Raw genomic sequence first — 22,597 nt, forward strand, 5'->3', positions numbered from 1 at the left:
TACAGTCTCCAGGAGGTAATGGAGTACATCCCCTGTCTGATAGGCTATAGAGGGTCAAAGACAGTGACTTATTTGTGTATAGAGAAGTGTTTTTATATTAGATTATCTAGGCCTCCAGCAGTGCATTAGAATTGTCATTGAATTTTCAATTCTAGTGGCCGTCATAAAAACTGCAATATTTAAATTTTCCTGTAATGATATTGAGGTGACCCTGTTCTTTTGGTAGTAATGCAATGGCTTCTGATCCTGTCCCAGTCTACATGTAAATTCAAGTGAATGGAACTGAACTGCACTAACTGGCAAAACCAGACAAACTGGAGAGACACATTATAGAAAAGCCTCCTTTGTACTTATTTGCAGGGGTCTTGGGATGGCCCATTAGAAGGTTTCCATTGTCCTGGAAAACCTCCAAGAACAGCAGTGAAGATAGAGGCAAAATTATACATACATATCAGCATGTAGGCCTGAAACAATGAAAAAATTTTTGTGCAATTAATAGTAATTTTTGTTTTTGTTACTCAGAATAGATATTATCAGTGAATAGTAAAGGTAACCAATACATCAGGTGACAGGGTCAATTCAAAGTAACAACCTGGAGGTTAGTTAAAATGTTTGGAACATTTTATTATGGAGATCACCTTGGAACTGGCTCAAAACTCCTAATTTTACTGCTATTTTTACTGACATGTTTATTCCTGGAACAGCTTGGATAATTTCATTCAAATTAGAAACAAATTTATTTGTAAACAAATCAAACCAGACTCCAGGCGGATCCCTGTACGGTGCACTGACTGGTTTGCAAACCAAATTCATGCTCATGGATTTAAATCTTCTGAAGGTCGGCTACATTGACGACGTCTTTTTTTTACATTGCTGCAAGTATCTTATTGTGTAACCATTCTCTTTCTCTAAATAGCTTCCAGCCATTATGCCGATCCCTGGAGTATATCAGAAAGTGGCAGAGGGCCAGCAGTCCCAGAGAAAAATTGGGACTGTAGAAAATCCCAAGAAATTTAAAGGACAAGACTTCAACAGCATACGGGACCTGTGCATCAGCCGAAAGCAGCTGTTTGAGGATGACATCTTCCCGGCCAACCTCTATTCTATCGGACAACATTTGCTATCACAGGATAAACTGCTGAGCATCAAATGGAAAAGACCGACCGTAAGTTAAAATAAATTATGCATTATTATTTTGCAATACATTATAAAAGTTTTCTTAAGTTTTTCCAACTTAACCTTAGATGACCCAATGACCATTCAATTGTTCAAGTAGAGATCAAGGGGAGCCAACCTTCACAGAAGGGAATAATACATAAATAGTTACATGTTATTTTTATTTTTATTTTGGAAGAAATACTCTTTTAAGTGGATGTTGTATTAGAATACTAAAATAGTTAAAAGTATTCAGCTCAGCGAGTGAAGTACCTCATTCATAACCTCCAGTGACCTGCTCCTTCTCTGGAGGACCCATCATATCCATGCACTACACAGACTTTGAATTTTAATGAAATCTGTGTAATACACTATTTCTCCTTTGGCGGCGCTACAAAGAATTGAATTGCTGCCGGGTAGCCCAACATATTAGAGTTACATGGTGGAGCTCTCATGGGGGCTCAAAACTGCTTAAAGGGGTACTCTGTCTCAGCATTTGGAACAAACTGGAATGCTGGAGCCGGGAGCTCGTGGCATTATAGCCCCACCCCTCATGATGTCACATCCCCCCCCTAAATGCAAGTCCATGGGAGGGGGGCGTGACGTCCCCTCCCATAGACTTGCATTGAGGGGGCGGGGCGGGGCGTGACGTCATGAGGGGCCGTGGCTATGACATCATGAGCTCCCGGCTCCAGCTCCAGCATTCGGAACAGTTTGTTCCAAACGCTGAGCAGAGGAGTACCCCTTTAAAGACCCCTTTAACCCCTTGATGACACAGCCAATTAAAATGTTTTCCTTTTTATTTTTTTCTCCTCGCATACTTAACCTCTTCAGGACATAGGGCGTATGGATACGCCCTGCATTCCGAGTCCTTAAGGACCGAGGCCGTTTTCATACGCCCGTGGGAATTCCGGTCCCCACCGCTAGCCGGTTGGGGACCGGAGCCGGATGCCTGCTGAAAACGTTCAGCAGGCATCCCGGCATATCGCCCAGGGGGTCATTATGCCCCCCCATGTCGGCGATCGCCGCAGATCGCTGGACAATTCAGTCCAGCGATCTGAGGTGATTCCGGGTCAATCGGGTCTCCAGTGACCCGTTGACCCAGAATTACTGGCTGTTCGGGGCCGTCTCTCACGGCCCCGAACAGCGAGAGGCTGCAGGGGTGAGGTGGCACTGGTGCCACCTCACGATCGCCCTGATCCGTCGGCCGACCGGATTACCGGCCGACCAATCAGGGCGCCTGCTGCGAGTGTCACTCCCGCAACCCGCTCCGCCCCTCTTCCGGAGGACGTGAGCGGGTGCGGGACGTGCACCCCGGGAGCTGGGGACCCCGATCCCCGGCGTGAATGTTTGGATCGGGGCCCCAGGAGCAGCTGCGGCGGCGGGACTGACTTTCCGGCGTGGATCGTTGGAGGTGAGTGACAGCCTCCTGCTGTTGCTTAGCAACAGCTCCCAGCATGCAAAAAGGGCATGCTGGGAGCTGTAGTTATGCAACAGCAGGAGGCAGACCACCACAACTCCCAGCATTCCCTTATGGGCATGCTGGGACTTATGGTTTTGCAACAGCTGGAGGCACATTTTTTCTATGGAAAAGTGTACCTTCAGCTGTTGTATAACTACAACTCCCAGCTTGCACAAACAGCTAAAGTACATGCTGGGAGTTGTAGTGGTGCATCTGCTGGTTGTATAACTACAACTCCCAGCATACCCGTTGGCTGTCGGTGACTGCTGAGAGTTGTAGTTTTGCAACAGCTGAAGGCACACTGGTTGTGAAACTTAGAGTTTTTTTTTTTTTTTAACCTAACTCAGTGTTTCACGACCGGTGTGCCTCCAGCTGTTGCAAACTCCAACTCTCAGCAGTCAATGTACACCATGCACCTTACATGCTGGGAGTTGTAGTTTTGCAACAGCTGGAGGCACACTGGTTGTGAAACACCGAGTTAGGTCACAAACTCAGTGATACATAACCAGTGTGCCTACAGCTGTTGCAAAACTAAAACTCTCAGCATGTACAGTCTGTCAGCGCATGCTGGGAGTTGTAGTTTTGCAACAGCTGGATGTCCCCCCCCCCCCCCCCTAATGTGAATGTAGAGGGGACACTCACATGGGCGGAGGTTTACAGCAAGTATCTGGCTGCAAGTTTGAGCTGCGGCAAATTTTCTGTCGCAGCTCAAACTGCCAGGGAGAAACTACTGTGAACACTACACTACACTAACCACAAAATAAAATAAAAAGTAAAAAAAACTACATATACACATACCCCTACACAGCCCCCCTCCCCTCCCCAATAAAAATGAAAAACGTCTGGTACGCCACGGTTTCCAAAACGGAGCCTCCAGCTGTTGCAAAACAACTCCCCCCAGTATTGTCGGACAGCCGTTGACTGTCCAGGCATGCTGGGAGTTTTGCAACAGCTGGAGGCACCCTGTTTGGCAATCACTGGCGTAGAATACCCCTATATCCTCCCCTATGCAAGACCCTAATTTAGGCCTCAAATGGGCATAGCGCTCTCACTTTGGAGCCCTGTCGTATTTCAAGGCAACAGTTTAGGGTCACATATGGGGTATCGCCGTACTCGGGAGAAATTGTGTTACAAATTTTGGGGGGTATTTTCTGCTTTTACCCTTTTTAAAAATGTAAAATTTTTTGGAAAACAAGCATTTTAGGTGAAAAAAAATTTTTTTTTTACATATGCAAAAGTCGTGAAACACCTGTGGGGTATAAAGGTTCACTTAACCCCTTGTTACGTTCCCCGAGGGGTCTAGTTTCCAAAATGGTATGCCATGTGTTTTTTTTTTTTTTTTGCTGTCTTGGCACAATAGGGGCTTCCTAAATGCGGCATGCCCCCAGAGCAAAATTTACTTCCAAAAAGCCAAATGTGACTACTCCTCTTCTGAGACCTGTAGTGCGCCAGCAGAGCACTTTTCACCCCCATATGGGGTGTTTTCTGAATCGGGAGAGATTGGGCTTCACATTTTTAGGGGTATTTTCTGCTATTACCTTTTGTAAAATTGTAAAATTTTTAGGAAAACAAGCATTTTAGGTAAAAATTATTATTTTTTTTTTACATTTGCAAAAGCCGTGAAACACCTGTGGGGTATTAAGGCTCACTTTACCCCTTGTTACGTTCCCCGAGGGGTCTAGTTTCCAAAATGGTATGCCATGTGTTTTTTTTTCGCTGTTCTGGCACCATAGGGGCTTCCTAAATGCGACATGCCCCCCAAAAACCGTTTCAGAAAAACGTACTCTCCAAAATCCCCTTGTCGCTCCTTCCCTTCTGAGCCCTCTACTGCGCCCGCCGAACACTTTACATAGACATATGAGGTATGTGCTTACTTACTTAGAGAAATTGGGCTACAAATACAAGTAAAAATGTTGTCCTTTTACCAAGTGTAAAAATTCAAAAATTGGGTCTACAAGAACATGTGAGTGTAAAAAATGAAGATTGTGAATTTTCTCCTTCACTTTGCTGCTATTCGTGTGAAACACCTAAAGGGTTAAAACGCTGACTGAATGTCATTTTGAATACTTTGGGGGGTGTAGTTTTTATAATGGGGTCATTTATGGGGTATTTCTAATATGAAGACCCTTCAAATCCACTTCAAACCTGAACTGGTCCCTGAAAAATACTGAGTTTGAAAATTTTGTGAAAAATCGGAAAATTGCTGCTGACCGTTGAAGCCCTCTGGTGTCTTCCAAAAGTAAAAACTCGTCAATTTTATGATGCAAATATAAAGTAGACATATTGTATATGTGAACCAAAAAAAAATGTATTCGTAATATCCATTTTCCTTACAAGCAGAGAGCTTCAAAGTTAGAAAAATGCAAAATTTTCTAATTTTTCATCAAATTTACGGATTTTTCACCAAGAAAGGATGCAAGTATCGACAAAAATTTACCACTATGTTAAAGTAGAATATGTTACGAAAAAACAATCTCGGAATCAGAATGATAACTAAAAGCATTCCAGAGTTATTAATGTTTAAAGTGACAGTGGTCAGATGTGCAAAAAACGCTCCGGTCCTTAAGGCCAAAATGGGCTTGGTCCTGAAGGGGTTAAAGGGGTACTCCCGTGGAAAACTTTTTTTTTTTTTTTTTTTAAATCAACTGGTGCCAGAAAGTTAAACATATTTGTAAATCACTTCTATTAAAAATCTTAATCCTTCCAGTACTTTTTAGGGGCTGTATAGTAAAGAGAAATCCAAAAAAGAAATGCATTTCCTCTGATGTCATGACCACAGTGCTCTCTGCTGACCTCTGCTGTTCATTTTAGGAACTGCCCAGAGCAGCATATGTTTTCTATGAAGATTTTCTCCTGCTCTGGACAGTTCCTGAAATGAACAGCAGAGGTCAGCAGAGAGCACTGTGGTCATGACACCAGAGGAAATGCATTTCTTTTTTGGATTTCTCTTTAGTATACAGCCCCTAAAAAGTACTGGAAGGATTAAGATTTTTTTAATAGAAGTGATTTACAAATCTGTTTAACTTTCTGGCACCAGTTGATTTAAAAAAAATGAAAAAAGTTTTCCACGGGAGTACCCCTTTAACCTGTTAAGGACCCATGGTGTAAACTTACGCCCTGAGTCCCGGTCCTGCGTTATAACGCGGGGTCACACGGTGACCCTGCATCATATCGCGGCGGGCCCGGCGTCATAGTGAAGCCGGGACCCGCCGCTAATAGCGCGCGGCTCTGATCATGGTGCCGCGCGCTATTAACCCTTTAGCCCCGCGCTCAAAGCTGAGCCGCGCGGCTAAAAACAAAAGTAAAAGTGCCCGGCTAGCTCAGGGAGCTATGGGGATGCATCAATCAGTGTAAAAGATCAGTTAATGCAGTGTTATAGCCCCCCCTATAGGAGCTATAATACTGCATAAGAAAAGTGTAAAAAAATCATTAACCCTTTCAATTATCCCTTCCCCTAATAAAAGTTTGAATCACCCGGCATTTCCAAGAATTAAAAAAAACTGTGTAAATAAAAATAAACATATGTGGTATCGCCGCGTGCGGAAATGTCCGAATTATAAAAATATACCGCTTTTTAAACCGTACATTCAATGGCGTATGCGCAAAAAAAATCCAAAGTCCAAAATAGCGCATTTTTGAACACTTTTTATACCACAAAAATGTGAATAAAAAGTGATTAAAAAGTCTGATCAGAACAAAAATGGTACCGACAAAAACCTCAGATCATTTTTTCATCCTCAGACCCATATGAGGCCCCTTTTTTCTTTTTGTACTATGCAATTATACTGAACACACATTCTAAACTGTTTTTTTATTTTTTCGTTTATTCTATTATCATCTTGTGGGTGGGCCACTTTTCTACACTCCATGGACATAAGCAGATGACTGTAGTGGGCATGCTCTGTGCCCTGTTCAGAGAGCGGGAGGAGGAGGAGAGCTGCTCTATATGACCTATAGCCAGTTCTGGACTCTGTGTTATCTACCTCCGGTGATGTTACCTCCCATTGTAACCTTCCTGTGTAGGATGACACACCTATTATATTGGTAGTGGGTCAGTTTCTGATAATAGATTTCTTTAAAATTGAAAGTTCTTGGTTATATCTTTTAAAGGGGTACTCCACCATCTCCATATAATGGGATTAGGATGGTTCCTGCGTCCTTAAAGGGGTACTCCACTGGAAAACATTTTCTTTTAATTCAACTGGTGCCGGAAAGTTAAACAGATTTGTAAATTTCTTCAATTAAAAAATCCCAATCCGTCCAGTACTTATCATCTGCTGTATAATACACAGGAAGTTCTTTTATTTTTTCATTTCCTTTCTGTCTGACCACAGTGCTCTCTGCTGTCAGGAACTGTCCAGAGCAGGAGAGGTTTGCTATGGGGGATTTGCTCCTACTCTGGACAGTTCCTAAAATGGACAGAGGTGTCAGCAGAGAGCACTGTGGTCGGACAGAAAGGAAATTCAAAAAGAAAAGAACTTCCTGTATATTATACAGCAGCTGATAAGTACTGGAAGAATTGGGATTTTTTAAAGGGTACCTTTCATCAAAAAAACTTTTGATATATTATAGATTAATGTATGCAGAATAACTTTACAATAGCATGTTATTAAAAAATATGCTTCTTTCTATTTAATTTTCCACTCTGAAAAAATGACCACTAGGGGTCTCCCTACTAGTCCTTTTTTATAGATTTCAGACTCATGTAGGAGTCCTAAATCTCAGACTGCAGCCGGAACACAGACAAACTCACCACTGCACACTGCCAGGGAGCAGTGTTAAGCTTGTCTGTGTCTCGGCTGCAGTCTGAGATTTAGGACTCGTGCATGAGTCTGAAATCTATAAAAAAAAGGACTGGTAGGGAGACCCCTAGTGGAAAATTAAATAGAAAGAAGAATATTTTTTAATAACATACTATTGGAAAGTTATTCTGCATACATTAATCTATAATATATCAAAAGTTTTTTTGATGAAAGGTACCCTTTGATAGAAGTAATTTGCAAATCTGTTTAACTTTCTGGCACCAGTTGATTTAAAAGAAAATGTTTACCAGTGGAGTACCCATTTAAAGAGGTAGGGGATAATATGTCTGATGGCGGGGGTCGTAGCGGCAGCACCCGGCGTTTTGAACATTATGTTCATAATGGTGGGTTTGGGCGACCGTGCTTGTGATGTCGCGCCACGCCCCCTTGTGATGTCACAACACGCCACCTCCATTCATGTCTTTGGGAGGGGGCGTGGCGGCTACCACGCCCCCTCCCATAGACATGAATGGAGGGGGCATGGCTTTTACATCACAAGAGGACGTGGTGTCACGACCACGGCCGCCCAAACCCAATAATGTTCAGAATGCCGGGTGCTGCATGGAGATCGCGGGGGTCCCAGCCGCCGGTCCTCGTTGGCCTTCATATAATAGCCTCAGCAATTGTATTGCCCCCTGTGGACTGCGTCACTCCAAGCCTGAAGATCAGGCGGGGAATTTAACTTTGGATGTACACGTTAACTTATAATTCCCTATATGAAATTTGGGTTTTGTAGATCCAACCCAGTCCTCAATGCCAACAGTCCAGGATTTGAATTTTTCCTTATTCTTTTCCAACGGAGTAACACGGATGTTGGTGGGCCTTGAGGACCTGATTGGGGCCTTTGCTCTAGAACATACTTTAACCAAGAGACCCAACAATATCACCTTCTATGTCATCGAGTCTTTCCGTGTGCGCCAACATTGGAACATTCTCAAAGTTCTTTATTTGGGCAAATCTGCTCCATGTTGACCAAGGGCTTGTTCTGGGATCTGTACGATAAGACGGCCAAAAGCCAACACCAGTCCATCACTAAAACTAATATGTATAAACTAGGTGTGCCCCAGTATTCCCACGAGATGTATAGAGCAATCAATATAATACAGTGTATCATGTCGCTGTTCAATTCCCTATAGTGACCACTAGAGGGGACAGGTAGTATTGCAGGGGGCCATTTAAATGGCTTCATAGTGTGGCAATGTAAAGAGTACCTTTCATGATTTTGTTAAATGTTATAATCCTCCCAGGTCACTGCCCCCATCATGATAAATCACCCCCTGCCTTTATTTATTTTATTTTATTTTTCTCCCTTGATATTGCTCTGTATTTTCTGCTCAGTCCCAGATTTACAGACCGGGAAGGGGCGTTCCCCAGCAGGCGTGACATCATCTGAAGCCATACAGGGGAGAACTTCCTCCCTCACTCTGCTATACGCAGCCCGGAGCAGTTCAGTGTGAGATGAGCTATTATTCGCTAAGGCTGCAACCCCCCCCCCCCCCCCTTCAGCACTCCAGACTGCATTTCCTGATTTTGGAGTCTGTGCAAGATATAGGGAGAAATGTGCTCTGGACAAGTAGGAAGACACCTAGTGGCAGCTTTTTTAAATACAAATAAAACTTTTTTTTCAACAAAGTACATTAGAAAGATTTTTCAGTTACCATGAGGAGTGCAATAGCAAAACATTTTTTTAATGATAGTGCCCATTGAAAGGGCTTCGTTCCGCTGTTTAGGGGGAGGGTCCTATCCAGGTAACCCTTATCAATTTACCTGAATAGTACATATTACAGGACCAGATAGGAACTCTAACCTCTATTATTTCCGAGTTAGATTTTCTTTTTTTTCTTCTTATTTTTTTTTTTTTAAGTAAGTAAAACATAACAAAATCAAACAAACAACAAACAAAAAAACATCAGCCGAGAATTTAAATATTAGGTCAAAAAAGGAAACTAGTTTTTTGGGCACGGCCCCACCCCCAAACCTCACTGAACACACAGGGCTGCCTCCGGGTACCCCTGTGTGTGCTGATCTGAGATTACGCAGCATATTTCCCACTGCGGAGCACATTTTGAGCAGCGTGAGATAAGCACTACGTGGGACCGTACCCTTAAAATTAATCTGACAGCTAGTTTCCCGCACTAAACAGAGTTTACTGGGTTATAGTGTCGGTGAACAGCTTTAAAATGAGGGGTCCCTTACTAAAATTGGTGCCTTCTATGCAGAGTTGTGCTTGTAAATAGTTTTATTCCTAATGTGCCCCAGTGTGCATTGGAGATGAGGAGCCGGCTGGCCGAGCTCCCCTGCCTCATCCATATTCCCTCTTCGGCTTGATTATTTGAATTCTTCACTAGGAAATGAGAGCCGGCAGGTGGAGGTTAGCGTGTCTCCATGCACCACTGAAGTCTCGCTACACCAAACTTCCCCCCACCGGCTCTCACATCCTAGTGACATGAGAGCGAAGAATTTGAATAATCAAGCCAGTGGCGGAACGGGGCAGAATATAGATGAGGCAGGAGAGCTCGTCCAGCTGGCTCCCTGCCTCCAATGTGCACTGAGGTGCATTAAGAATAAAGCAATTTTCAGGCATATCTCTGCACAGAAGCCACCGATTTCAGTATGTGACCCCTCATTCTACAGCTCTTCACCGGCACTATAACCCACTATACTCGGATTAGTGCAGGGGTACTTGCTGTCAGATACACTTTAAAGGAGAACTGTAGTGCACTATAACTTATAAGTCATAGTGATAAGTTATAGATCATGGGGGGGGGGGGGGGGGGGGCGGTCCAACCACTGGGACCTCCAGCAATCTCCTGTAGGAGGCTGTGGCAGTCTGCAGGAAGTGCCGTGTCATCCCCAGCAGGAAGCTGCGGCAGACATGCCCCCTCCGCGACCCCGTACAGGACATTGCGGGGGGGGGAGGCGAGCAGTCAGACCCTCCCATGATCTATAACTTATCCCCTATCCTTGGCATAGGGGATAAGTTATATTGCACAACAGTACTCCGTTAAAGGGGTACTCCGGCCCTAATACATCTTATCCCCCTATCCAAAGGATAGGGGATAAGATGTATGATTGCGGGGGTCCCGCCGCTGGGGACCCCCGCAATCTGTCATTCCGCACCCACCTTTGTGAGCTCTCCGCAGCGCTGGAGGCTCCGAGTGTGAAGCGTGATGACCACAGAGCCGGAGTATCATGACGTCACGACTCCGCCCCCCGTGTGACGTCACGCTCCACCTCCTCAATGCAAGTCTATGGGAGGGGGCGTGACGGCCGTCACGCCCCCTCCCATAGACTTGCATTGAGGGAGGGGCGGGTGGAAAGTGAAGCGGTAAATAAGTCAGATTTGTTTTCCTGCAGGTGTTTCTCTGTCGTCCAGTAATGTGATCCATGCGGTTATCTGGCACTATTATATTGTGTCACAATGGGGCGCCCACATATAATACTTTACACACACACAGGTCGTATCTCGGGTTCTAAAGTTCAGTTGCTTTTGTTTCCTTTCTTGCCAAATGAACTCACAATTATTAGTATATAAGATTAGATACTCGATCCCTTACCTGCTTTTTACGGATCCAGTTACTGTTTGTGGACATACAGGATCCAGACATGTTACAGTAAACGATGAGCCCTATGGGGGGCACTGAGGATAATGGGCGGGCAGCATGTAATTGGCACCCATACCCCCCCCCCTCCCCACCCCCACATTATTTGTTTCTAAAGCCTTTATCAAAGTTAACCCTGTGGTTTCAATACTAAAAACGACCATGATCATATGATCTCCTAAGAATTCAGGGATTTTACTTATCAGAAAACCTGCATAAATGCGGATTAACGAATTTATTTACGCCTCACTAGGGATAATGGGAGGAGATTTATCATTGCCTTCCTGAATTTTTTTTTTTACTGTAATTTGGCGCAAAATACATTTTGGGGCAAAAAAAATGTGCGCAATTTCCAAAGAGACACTTTCTGCACAACTGACAGATAAGACTGTCTGACATGTCTGGTAAGATGCAACAAATGTATCATACGACCTGCACCACTGTGATACATTTTTTTGCTTGTCCGGTCTAGTTTTATTGCTAACATTAGGAAAGTATTAAAGGGGTACACTGGAGGGAAAGAAAAAAAAATTCAATTAACTGGCAGCAGAAAGTTATACAGATTTTTTAATTACTTCTATAAATATATTAACCCTTCCAGTACTTATCAGCTGCTGTATGCTCCAGAGGAAGTCTCCCCACAATGATCTCTGCTGCCATCTCTGTGTCAGGAACTGTCCAGAACCTCTCCTGCTCTGGATAGGCAGCAGAGAGCACTGTGTATGGCTGGAAAGGCCTACACAACTTCCTGTGGAGCATACAGCAGCTGATAAGTACTGGAAGAATTAAGATTTTTAAATAGAAGTAATTTACAAATCTGTTTAGGGGTACTCTGGTGGAAAACACATTTTTTAAATCAACTGGTGCCAGAAAGTTTAACAGATTTGTAAATCACTTCTATTAAAAAAATCTTTACCCTTCCAGTACTTTTTAGCAGCTGTATGCTATAGAGGAAAGTCTTCGCTTTTTGAATTTCTTTTTTGTCTTGTCCACAGTGCTCTCTGCTGACACCTCTGTCCGTGTCAGGAACTGTCCAGAGCAGCATAGGTTTGCTATGAGGATTTTCTCCTATTCTGGACAGTTCCTGATACTGGCATCAGGTGTGGACAAGATAAAAAAAAAAAGAAATTCAAAAACAATTTTGAACAATTTCCTCTGTAGCATATAGATGCTAAAAAGTACTGGAAGGGTAAAGATTTTTAAAATCGAAGTCATTTACAAATCTGTTTAACTTTCTGGCACCAGTTGATTTAAAAAAAAATAAGGTTTTCCAGTCAATGTTAAAACTGTGTAGCTTTTGGTTTCTTTAGCCCTTTCTTGATTGTTATTTCTGCTGTTGTCATTTTATTTTCTGTTTATTCTGAGAAAATCAGATGGTCGGAACAGTTTTCCAAACAGGTTGCCTCCAGTTGTAGCAAAACTACCACTCCCAGGATGCTAAGTAACTGGTTTCATGGCCTCGGTAGTGGATGGTAGACCAACACCAATGCTTAGAGCAGTGTTTCCCAACCAGTGTGCCTCCAGCTGTTGCAAGACTACAACTCCCAGCATGCCCGGACAGCCGTTGGCTGTCCGGGCATGCTGGGAGTTGTAGTTTTGAAACAGCGGGAGACATGCTGTTTGGAAAACAGTGCTCTAAGCATTGGTGTTGGTCTCCCATCCACTACCCAGTCCATGATACCAGTTACTTAGCATCCTGGGAGTTGTAATTTTGCAACAACTGGAGGCAACCTTAGAAGTAAAGAAAAATTAGTTATTCATTAACTTACAAAAGTAGAGTCAAATCGCCATTAGTCAAACACAACTTCCTGATACAGATCGGTGGGTGGATATGGAGCCGCATGACTGCAAATAGCAACAAATAATAGCATTGTAATTGCAACTTTACAGAAACAAATCTCTTCCTAATGAATTCATTGTGTAGGGCAGAGGTAAGAGACTCCTGGAAAAGCCATGTAAACGGTGCGGTGTCCTACTGCATGAGTTACCAGCATTTTGTCGGACACAGAACTCCAAAGCCAAATTTATTAATATTGCATTGTGTTCTAGCTCCACTGTATTGTCTGTTAAAAGCAATGCATTTGGTGTTGGGTGTACTTTATTGACATCTAGTGGTTAAACTGTAATATGGCAGAGCAAATATGTTAGGGAATTATACTAAATGACACACCCATATATAGCCACCAGGTCCCTGCTCAGACATGCTAAGAGGTGGATGTCCTGCCTAGAAAAGAGGGGACTAGTCAGTAATCAACAGTACGCATGTTCACATGGCAGAAAATCTGCACATCTGCATGAAATCTGCATCCGCATTAGTTCGGTGCAGAATTCTGCAGATGTTAAACAGATGTGGAATTGATGCAGAATTTGTGCGGAAATGTTCACACGGATTCCACATGATTCCGCATCTTATCCACAGCCACCCGGGATTCCTGCGCTTCTGCGGTAATACTACTACTCCCATCTTGGAACAGAGTCTGCTCCATGTTGGGAGTAGTAGCACAGGGGTTGAGGGAATGATCGTGTGGTGGCCCAGTACAGAAGTGGCCCTTCTGTACACTATTGGTCCTAACAGGTGGACTCAGTCCCAGTCCCCTGGTCTCCACACTTCTCAGGACTCTCATCATCCCTTTTATTGTACAAAGAGTTAAAGTATTATATTCATATTGATGTTCCTTTAAGTGTTGTTACTAAGCCTTTGTAATCAAGGAAAGTGCCAGTGACCTGGTGACGTGTAGGTGACCTATGGGATTCCTCCAAATTAGCAGGGAGGAGTCGTCATAGGTCAGTTGTTGCTGAGCTACAGTGAAGTGAAGACCTGAGAGTATCTGGTGTCCTTAGGGAGACCAAGGCCCAGTCACGCAGCTACCAACAGTAAACCCCCTTCAGGTGAAAGTCAAAGCCTGGTAAGCCTAAAAACAGGGGAGAAGTCTAGTCAGCATAGTCAAGTTTGTCAAGTCTAAAGTCAGCGTGGGATTGCATAATTGAGTCCAAGTCCACTACAAGTCCCAGCGAGTCCACAAGTCTCCTAAAGTCACTGGTCATCTCCTTGGGCCTAAACTGAGCTGTAAAGACTATAACATCTGTCTGCCTCAGTAAAGCTGCCGTTGTTCCGTGACCTTGCATCAGAGTGATTATTTTCCCCGCGCCTGCCCAGAAATCAGCAGCCATACCTCAGCTGGTGTAGAGGATAACCTCGCCCTGGCATCACGAATACTAAGGGTTAATAGCATCTGCCCTAAGGGTAATAATATCTGCCCTTCATCACACCATCCCCACAATCACATCGGGTTTCACTGCTGAGACCCTATGCGCTCAAAAGTTATTAACCAGGGGAGCGGGCAGCATTCCAGCCGCATCGCTCTCCAACTATGTATTTTTTACTGTAAAAACTTCAGATTCAAATACCCTTCTATAGTGCGGATCAGGTTTTACATGTAGATGGCAGGCCGAGGAGCGCAGTGCAATGCCACCCGCTTCCCCGGCAGGAGCCATCTCTCCTACTACTGCTCCCATCATGGACAGTGTCCACATGAATTCGGGAAAAAGTTGGCACCATTGACTTCAATGGGATTCCTCAGCTGAAGTGGGGAAAAATATATATTTTCCAGACCACGGAATGCCGAATTTCAGCAGTGGAGTTCCGCATGCGGAAATTTAACTGTCTACTAGTCAGCAAGAAAAAGTCTGTGTACACAAATAAAGTGGAACTCTCCTTCAGGACCTAGTGGATATTAGTGTTGAGCGGCATAGGCCATATTCGAATTCGCGAATATATGGACGAATATTCGTCATATATTTGCGAATATTCGCATTTTTGTAATATTCTCAAATTATTTTCGCATATACAAAAAAAATCGTGTATGCGAAAATTAACATATGCGAAAATTAGCATATACGTTAATTAACATAAGCGGAAATTCGCATATGCGAAAATATGCATATGTAAATATTCGCTTATGCGCAAATTCGCACGCCGGTCTCACACAGTAGTATTAGAGCCTTCTTTACACCACACAAGCTGGAAGCAGAGAGGGATGATCACTGTGATGTGTACTGTGAAAAAAAAAATAAAGTAAAAAAACCAAAAAGAAAAACCAAATATTCGTAATTACGAATATATAGTGCTATATTCGCGAATTCGCGAATATGCGATATTCGCGAATAAAATTCGCATTGCGAATATTTTTGAGCAACACTAGTGGATATTTGTTCCCATCCAAATCAATTATTATTTGGTGCATGCATCGAAGTAAGTGAATAACACACTGACATGTTGTTCAGTACAGAAATTCTTCCTTCCTTTTATTACAGCATTTCACAGGGGTTTATATAGACTTCAGAATTAACATAAATTACCACCAACATTATTGATTAATTATTAGTGACGTGTGTGTGTTTAAGATACGTTTTTGCTAGCAGCTGCACACAGTTGGATAGGCGTGGCGCCAGGTTCGGTATGCCCTGCCGCCGACACTCCTATCCCCTGTACGTCAGCGCTGGGACCGCTGTGTGATTGACACACAGGTCCCAGCACATGCGCATCTTAGCTTATCCTCCGTGCGCGCCGCAGCGTGTTATCCTGGCAATCGCTCGCTCCCGCCATCTGCCTGCTCAGTGCGCCTGCGCAGTGCTAGAGGCAGAGAGGCAGGCGGCGGGAGTGAGTGCTTGCCAGGATAACATGCTGCGGCGCGCACGGGGATAAGCTAAGATGCGCACGTGCTGGGACCTGTGTGTCAATCACACAGCGGTCCCAGCAATGATGTACAGGGGATAGGTGTGTCGGCGGCAGGGCATAGAGAACCTGGTGCCACGTCTAACCAATAGTGTTGCTCCCGAATATTCGCAATACAAATTTTATTCGCGAATATCGCATAGTCGTGAATTCGCGAATATAGCGCTATATATTCGTAATTACGAATATTGTTTTTTTTTCTTTTCTTTTTTTTTCACAGTACACATCACAGTGATCACCCCTCTCTGCTTCCAGCTTGTGTGGTGTAAAGAAGGCTCTAATACTACTGTATGAGACTGGTGTGCGAATTTTCGCATATGCGAATTTCCGTTTATGCTAATTTTCGCATATGAAAACTTTCGCATATGCGCATTTGCGCATACGTGAAAATAAAACGAGAATATTACGAATATGCGAATATATGACGAATGTTCGTCCATATATTCGTGAATATTCGCGAATTCGAATATGGCCTATGCCGCTCAACACTACTAACCAACTGTGTGCGGCTGCTATAAAAAAAATTTGGGGGGTGATAAAAGCAGAGAGAACTAAGGTAAAAACACTACTGTAGACACAATCTGCACACAGCACAAAGGTGGTTATATAGCCCAAAGCTCATGACAGTTGCGCTTTAACCTTGTTCTTCTCCCCAAATATCCAAATGTCATTTTGACATTACTTTATCTCTCGGCAAACTGTTCAATCTTGATTGTCATGCTGCACTGGTGGGGGAGAGGCTGATTTCTGTCTGGTCAGCTAATATTGAGCAAAGAACTAAGCAGATGTAAAATAAGTAATTTTATCAATTAAAATATCTACGATTATATATATTAAATCCATTACACAAGTGCATTGCTGCAATCCAGATCCGGATGGGATTTTAGCCGGGCCTGGTCAATTAAGAGCAGCTTGAGAGACTTAAAATTTAAGAGACTACAATCAGGTGGTCTATATCCCGCCCTATGGACAGGGGGCGACTATAGAAACCCCTTGTGTCGGAGATCTGTGGCAAGATTCTGAAACTGTTTTGCCCAGCCCGCTCACAGTTTCTGCAGTAGTTACTTGATCACAGCAGAGTTCAAATACAGGAAAACACATTCACTTGTTTTACCAGAACTGCAATTCCCAATGGTGGGGTGCAGAGCTTAAATATTCATATTCTGAAAGAAATCCTGCACAAGGCCTGGCCAGAAGCCAGCTGGGGCAAGTAAGTGACTATGGGGCTTTGTGTATGTTATATCCAACGGCTGGAATTCTGATTTTCCTCTTCTCCTGCACTCAGAATAAATACTGGGTTAAAGGGGTACTCCGGTACTTATTTGCTGCTGAGTACTACAGAGGAAATAATTTTCTTTTTGGTGCACAGTGCTCTCTGCTGACATCACGAGCACACTGCTCTGTGCTGACATCCTTGTCCATTTTAGGAACTGTCCAAAACAGCATATATATGCTATGGGGATTTTCTCCTATTCTGGACAGTTCTTAAAATGGACAGAGATGTCATCAGAGAGCACTGTGTTCGTGATGTCAGCAGAGAACTCTGCGTTCCAAAAAGAAAAGAATTTCCTCTGTAGTATTCAGCAGCTAATAAGTACTGGAAGGATTAAGATTTTTTTTAAATAGAAGTAATTTACAAATCTGTTTAACTTTCTGCCACCAGTTGATTTAAAAATAATAATAATAATAATTCCACCAGAGTACCCCTTTAAACCTGAGTCCTAAATGGAATTCTTAGCAGGATCTGACTTTTCCCCAGGCTGTACATTACAGATACAATGGCACAACAGTATAAAATATTAGGAAAATCGATAGCACATCTGGAATGTGGCAATTTACAGATGATGCCTAACTACAAGCCCACCAGGGATCCCAGTGGGACACTGTACTTCTCGTTATCATTATAGGGGGAGTCATCTTGTTATTATTAAAGGGCAGAGTCAGCAGAGTCATCTCATTTGGTCAGGCCCCAGACCCCAATATTGTCCGTGTGCACCTGATACGGACCATGTATGTGGGCACCGCAGTAGTGTCGGGCCTCTGAATACTATGAACATCGTGTTGGCTCCGGGGCCTGAAGCTGAATGATTTTTCCTATTTCTACGGTCATTTCCTCGGCAGCACTAACCAAAGTGCATCTGTCAGGCTGTTTTCCCTTCACAGCAGAATTTGCACTTTAAGGTAGACCGAGCGCCCTGAAAAGCGTTTGCATGTTTATCATTTGCATCACAGCCCCGCAGGGATATGTCAGTAAAATGAAGTTATGTGAAGATCAGGGCAGAATCTCCGCTTCACAACACATCTCTCCATAGAGGTTTATCTCACAAGGTCGGCTTATCCTTCATACTATGAAATTCTCCCCCCCCCCCTTCTCTAACGCTATACGTCGTACTGCTCCATTTACCAACACAGTATAGGAAAAGCCGCCATCTGCTGTGTCTGTGATGTTTAAAATATCCTCAGGTAACAAAAATACATTGAACTTTATCCAAATATCATGATCTGGGTCCATTTAAAAGAGGCCAAGATGGCCATCTGATGTCTTCTGGACCTTCGTATATATAATACAGTATATAATAATATAAGTTCTCAGACCCCCTCCCCCCCGGACAATGGTGTGTTCACATACCGCACCAATGTCCTATGATTAATTACAGCTTATTGTGCACAGATGTAGCAGAATTGGAATCACGCGGTGAATAACAAACTCAGTTGTTGCAATGTGTTTTCAATCCGCATCCGACAAACAATAGCGCAGCCACACGGAAATGGCAGATGTTATGTAGGGTCGGCTGGAAATTTCCGGCCAGTGTTGGTGATGTGTCGGTAGCTAGAGAGTAGGTGCTGGGCCCTGGCCGCTTTCCCAACGGGCCTCGACATTGTTTGTCAATGGGGAATGCATAACCGAGAAGCGGACACTAAAATAATAAACAAATAATGGATTTATTTGCCCGTACAAGGGACAACGTGTTTCGAGGGGACCTGCTCCCCTCTTCCTCAGGTCTGTACGGACCTGAGGAAGAGGGGAGCAGGTCCCCTCGAAACACGTTGTCCCTTGTACTGGCAAATAAAGCCATCATCTGTTTATTATTTTGGTTTCCGCTCCTCGGTTATTTACTTAATCACTGTGCCACCAGCTAACGCCGATCAAGTGTCCTTAAGGAGTACGTGGGAACCACCACATAGGATGACCCTTGGGCACTTTTATAATTTTTATGTCTGGGTGCAGATGTGCCTGTGATGGTGCTGTACGTAATTGAACTATATCAAATTCCCATTCGGGCTTTCACCTTCCTGGGACTAAATCCCCAAAACTCAGGAACCCTAACCAAAATAAAATTTTTAATTACATTTTTATTTTGTCATTAAAATCTTAATTAGGGGAGAAATAAAAAAATATAGTGATTTAAAACCACAGAAATTGGGTCAGATCGGGGTTATTTGAAACATTCCCCTTTCTAATCTTAGATAGTTAGGTGTATATTTCCATTTGCCACCTTTATTTGTGGATTATATTTCTTATTATTTCCAACTCTAATATTTGTCAGTATATTCTGTCCCAATTCTGCTGTTGAAAGATACACACTACACCCCCCCTGACGTTTCGCCGGCCGTAACCGGCTTTCTCAAGGGTCGGGGTGCTAATGGCCATTAGCACCCCGACCCTTGATAAATCCCGATCTGACCCAATTTCTGTGGTTTTAAATCACTATATTTTTTGATTTCTCACCTAATTAGGATTTTAATGAAGAAATAAAAGTTACATTTAAAATTTTATTTTGGTTAGGGTTCCTGAGTTTTGGGGATTTAGTCTTAGGAAGGCGGAAGCCCGAATGGGAATTTGATATAGTATTTTGAACCCCTGGGAATACCTTATGGGTATTTTGGATTTGTGTAAGTAATTGTGACCCGATACAGTTGTGAACTTTAATGGGTACTACAATTAGGAAAAACTCCTCAGGATAGGGAATAAGTGTCTTATCGCGGGGGTGTCTGACAGCTGGGACCATCTGCGATCTCCTGAACAGAGCTGCATCTTTGCCTGGTCAACTTACCAGTCCCGTCTTCTCCCCTGAGCGCTATAGCCCCACCTTTGGACATGTACTCGTGGTAAACGGGAGGTGATTGGCAGGGCAGGCTCTGCCTACAGGCAAAATAGGCAGCCGCCTAGAGCGCCCTCTTTATGGGGGGGGGGGGGGGCGCTGCTCTGCCTACCGCAAGAAAGCATCCGAACCACTTGCGCAGCCAGCAGCATGAGGAGTAGGTATGTTGCAGCGTGTCACCCCAGTAGTAAAGTGGGGCGTGTCAAAGGGCGGAGCCAATGGACAGAGTCAAGGGGGCATCAAAATTAGCTTTTGCCTAGTGTGGCAAAAATCCTTGTACCAGCCCTGGTGATTGGCTGAGCTGGCCATCTCTGTTGTTTAGGACAAGCGCGTCTACAAAGAGGGGGTCAGGGTGCCTAGAGGAGTAGACATGACTGGTAAGTTGCCCAGGCAGAGACGGGGGGCCATTCAGGAGATCGTGAATAGAGGAGACATTTTACTAAGCTGGAGTGCCCCTTTAAAGTGTTACTGTTATGATGGTCCGGCAGCAGGATATGTTTCCTAAGGGAATCCCGTAGCCCAAAACTTGCACTGAGACTAATGCGATCAGATATAACGCCAAAAGTCCCATGAAAGTGTATGCAATACGTCTGATCTTGTTAGTCCCGGAGATCGTCCATGAAGTTCAAACATATCCTGTATCTAGATCCTCCTATGTACATAAACTTTACCGAGGAGGTTTCTCTGCGCAAACCCTTGTAGCAGACAGTCTATTTGAGGCGTAGGACTCCCCTTGGTAGCTTTGAAGAGAAGTTAAGAGAGTCTTTAGGGGTGACTAAGACTTAATTAATTCTTAAAGGGGTACTCTGCTGCCTCAGCATTCGGAACATTTTGTTCCGAACCCTTGGAGTGGGTGGGGGGGGGGGTCGTGACATCACGACCATGCCCCTCGTGATGTCACATCACGCCCCCTTAATGCAAGTCTATGGGAGGGGGCGTGGTGGCTGCCACGCCCCTCACATAGACTTGCATTGAGGGAGCGTGGCGTGACATCACGAGGGGCATGGTTGTGATGTCACGACCCCCGCCGCCCGCACCCAGCATTCTAAATGAATGCCGGGTACTGCGCAGAGATCATAGAAACAAAGAAACATAGAGTCGTGCAGATAAGAACCATTTGGCCCATCTAGTCTGCCCAATAATCTGAATCCTATCAATAGTCCCTGGCCCTATCTCGTATGAAGTATAGCCTTATACCTATCCCTATCTTATATGAAGGATAGCCTTATACCTATCCCTATCTTATATGAAGGATAGCTTTATGCTTATCCCTATCTTATATGAAGGATAGCCTTATACCTATCCCTATCTTATATTAAGGATAGCCTTATACCTATCCCTATCTTATATGAAGGGTAGCCTTATACCTATCCCTATCTTATATGAAGGATAGCCTTATACCTATCCCTATCTTATATTAAGGATAGCCTTATACCTATCCCTATCTTATATGAAGGGTAGCCTTATGCCTATCCCTGTCTTATATGAAGGATATACTTATACCTATCACTATCGTATATGAAGTATAGTCTTATGTCTATCCCTATCTCATATGAAGGATAACCTTATACCTATCCCTATCTTATATTAAGGATAGCCTTATACCTTTCCCTATGTTATATGAAGGATAGCCTTATGCCTATCCCTATCTTATATGAAGGATAGCCTTGTTTATATCCCTATCTTATATGAAGGATAGCCTTATGCCTATCCCTATCTTATATGAAGGATAGCCTTATACCTATCCCTATCTTATATGAAGGATAGCCTTATGCTCATCCCATGCCTGTTTAAACTCCTTCACTGTATTTGCAGCGACCACTTCTGTACGACCACTTCTCTGTACCACCTGAGTAGGTCTGGATTTGAATAACGCAGTTGCCAAGATGGCAGCTTTCAGCTGGGAACTTCTTAAAGGGGTACTCCACCCTTAGACATCTCAAGATGTCTGATTGTGGGGGTCCCGCTGCTGGGGACCCCCGCGATCTCCCTGCTGCACTCAGCGTTCGTTTAGAGCATTGGATGCAGCACCGGAGGCTTGTGACGTCCACGTCCCGCTCATGACGTCATGGCAACGCCCTCTCAATGCAATTCTATGGGAGGGGGCGTGACGGCCATCATGCCCCCTCCCTTAGACTTGCATTGAGGGGGCGTGGCCGTGACGTCACCAGCCTCCGCCCCGCATCGCCAGTTATCCGGCACGGAGCGAAGTTTGCTCTGTGCACCGGATGTCTGGGGTGCTGCAGCCGAGATTGTGGGGGTCCCCAGCGGCGGGACCCCCCATGATCAGACATCTTATCCCCTATGCTTTGTATAGGGGATAAGATGTCTAGGGGCGGAGTACCCCTTTAAACTCCTTTTACATCCTAAAGCCCCGCGGGGGGGATGTCAAAAGTGCATTGTTGCGTCAATGTCCACGGCGAGTCCTGCCGATATCAATGAGGGGCTCCTCCTTGATCGCCAAGGTAACCCTAGGGTCTCCTGTCCTCCATATCTCAGGAAGGGTTTATAGCCATGGAAAATGTAACGTCTTTAGAATTCATATTCTACCTATGATCCCGTCCCGCTGGACCCGGAACGTGCAGCCTCAATGCCCATAATAAATCTATGTATTTATGTAATGAGAAAGCCGTCAACAATTAATTCTACCTGAAGGTGACCTCCAGATGGAGCCGGGGGCTGCGCCGCGTGCCCGCCGTATCTCCAATCTGCATGAGGCTGTGTTTGAGGAGACGGAG

At 44.1% G+C, this 22,597-nt stretch overlaps 1 protein-coding gene across 1 annotated transcript in view; it reads left to right on the forward strand.

Annotated features, from left to right (window-relative positions):
• Nucleotides 1–22,597, forward strand: part of LOC130363140 (calpain-13-like) — a 212,145-nt gene that overhangs the window by 31,184 nt on the left and 158,364 nt on the right. Inside the window, exon 2 of the mRNA XM_056568540.1 lies at nt 917–1,165. Coding sequence (XP_056424515.1) covers nt 929–1,165 — 237 coding nt within the window. The 5' untranslated portion in view covers nt 917–928. The remainder of the gene's footprint in view (nt 1–916; nt 1,166–22,597) is intronic.

The sequence above is a fragment of the Hyla sarda genome, chromosome 3, assembly GCF_029499605.1.
Source record: "Hyla sarda isolate aHylSar1 chromosome 3, aHylSar1.hap1, whole genome shotgun sequence".
NCBI lineage: Eukaryota > Metazoa > Chordata > Amphibia > Anura > Hylidae > Hyla > Hyla sarda.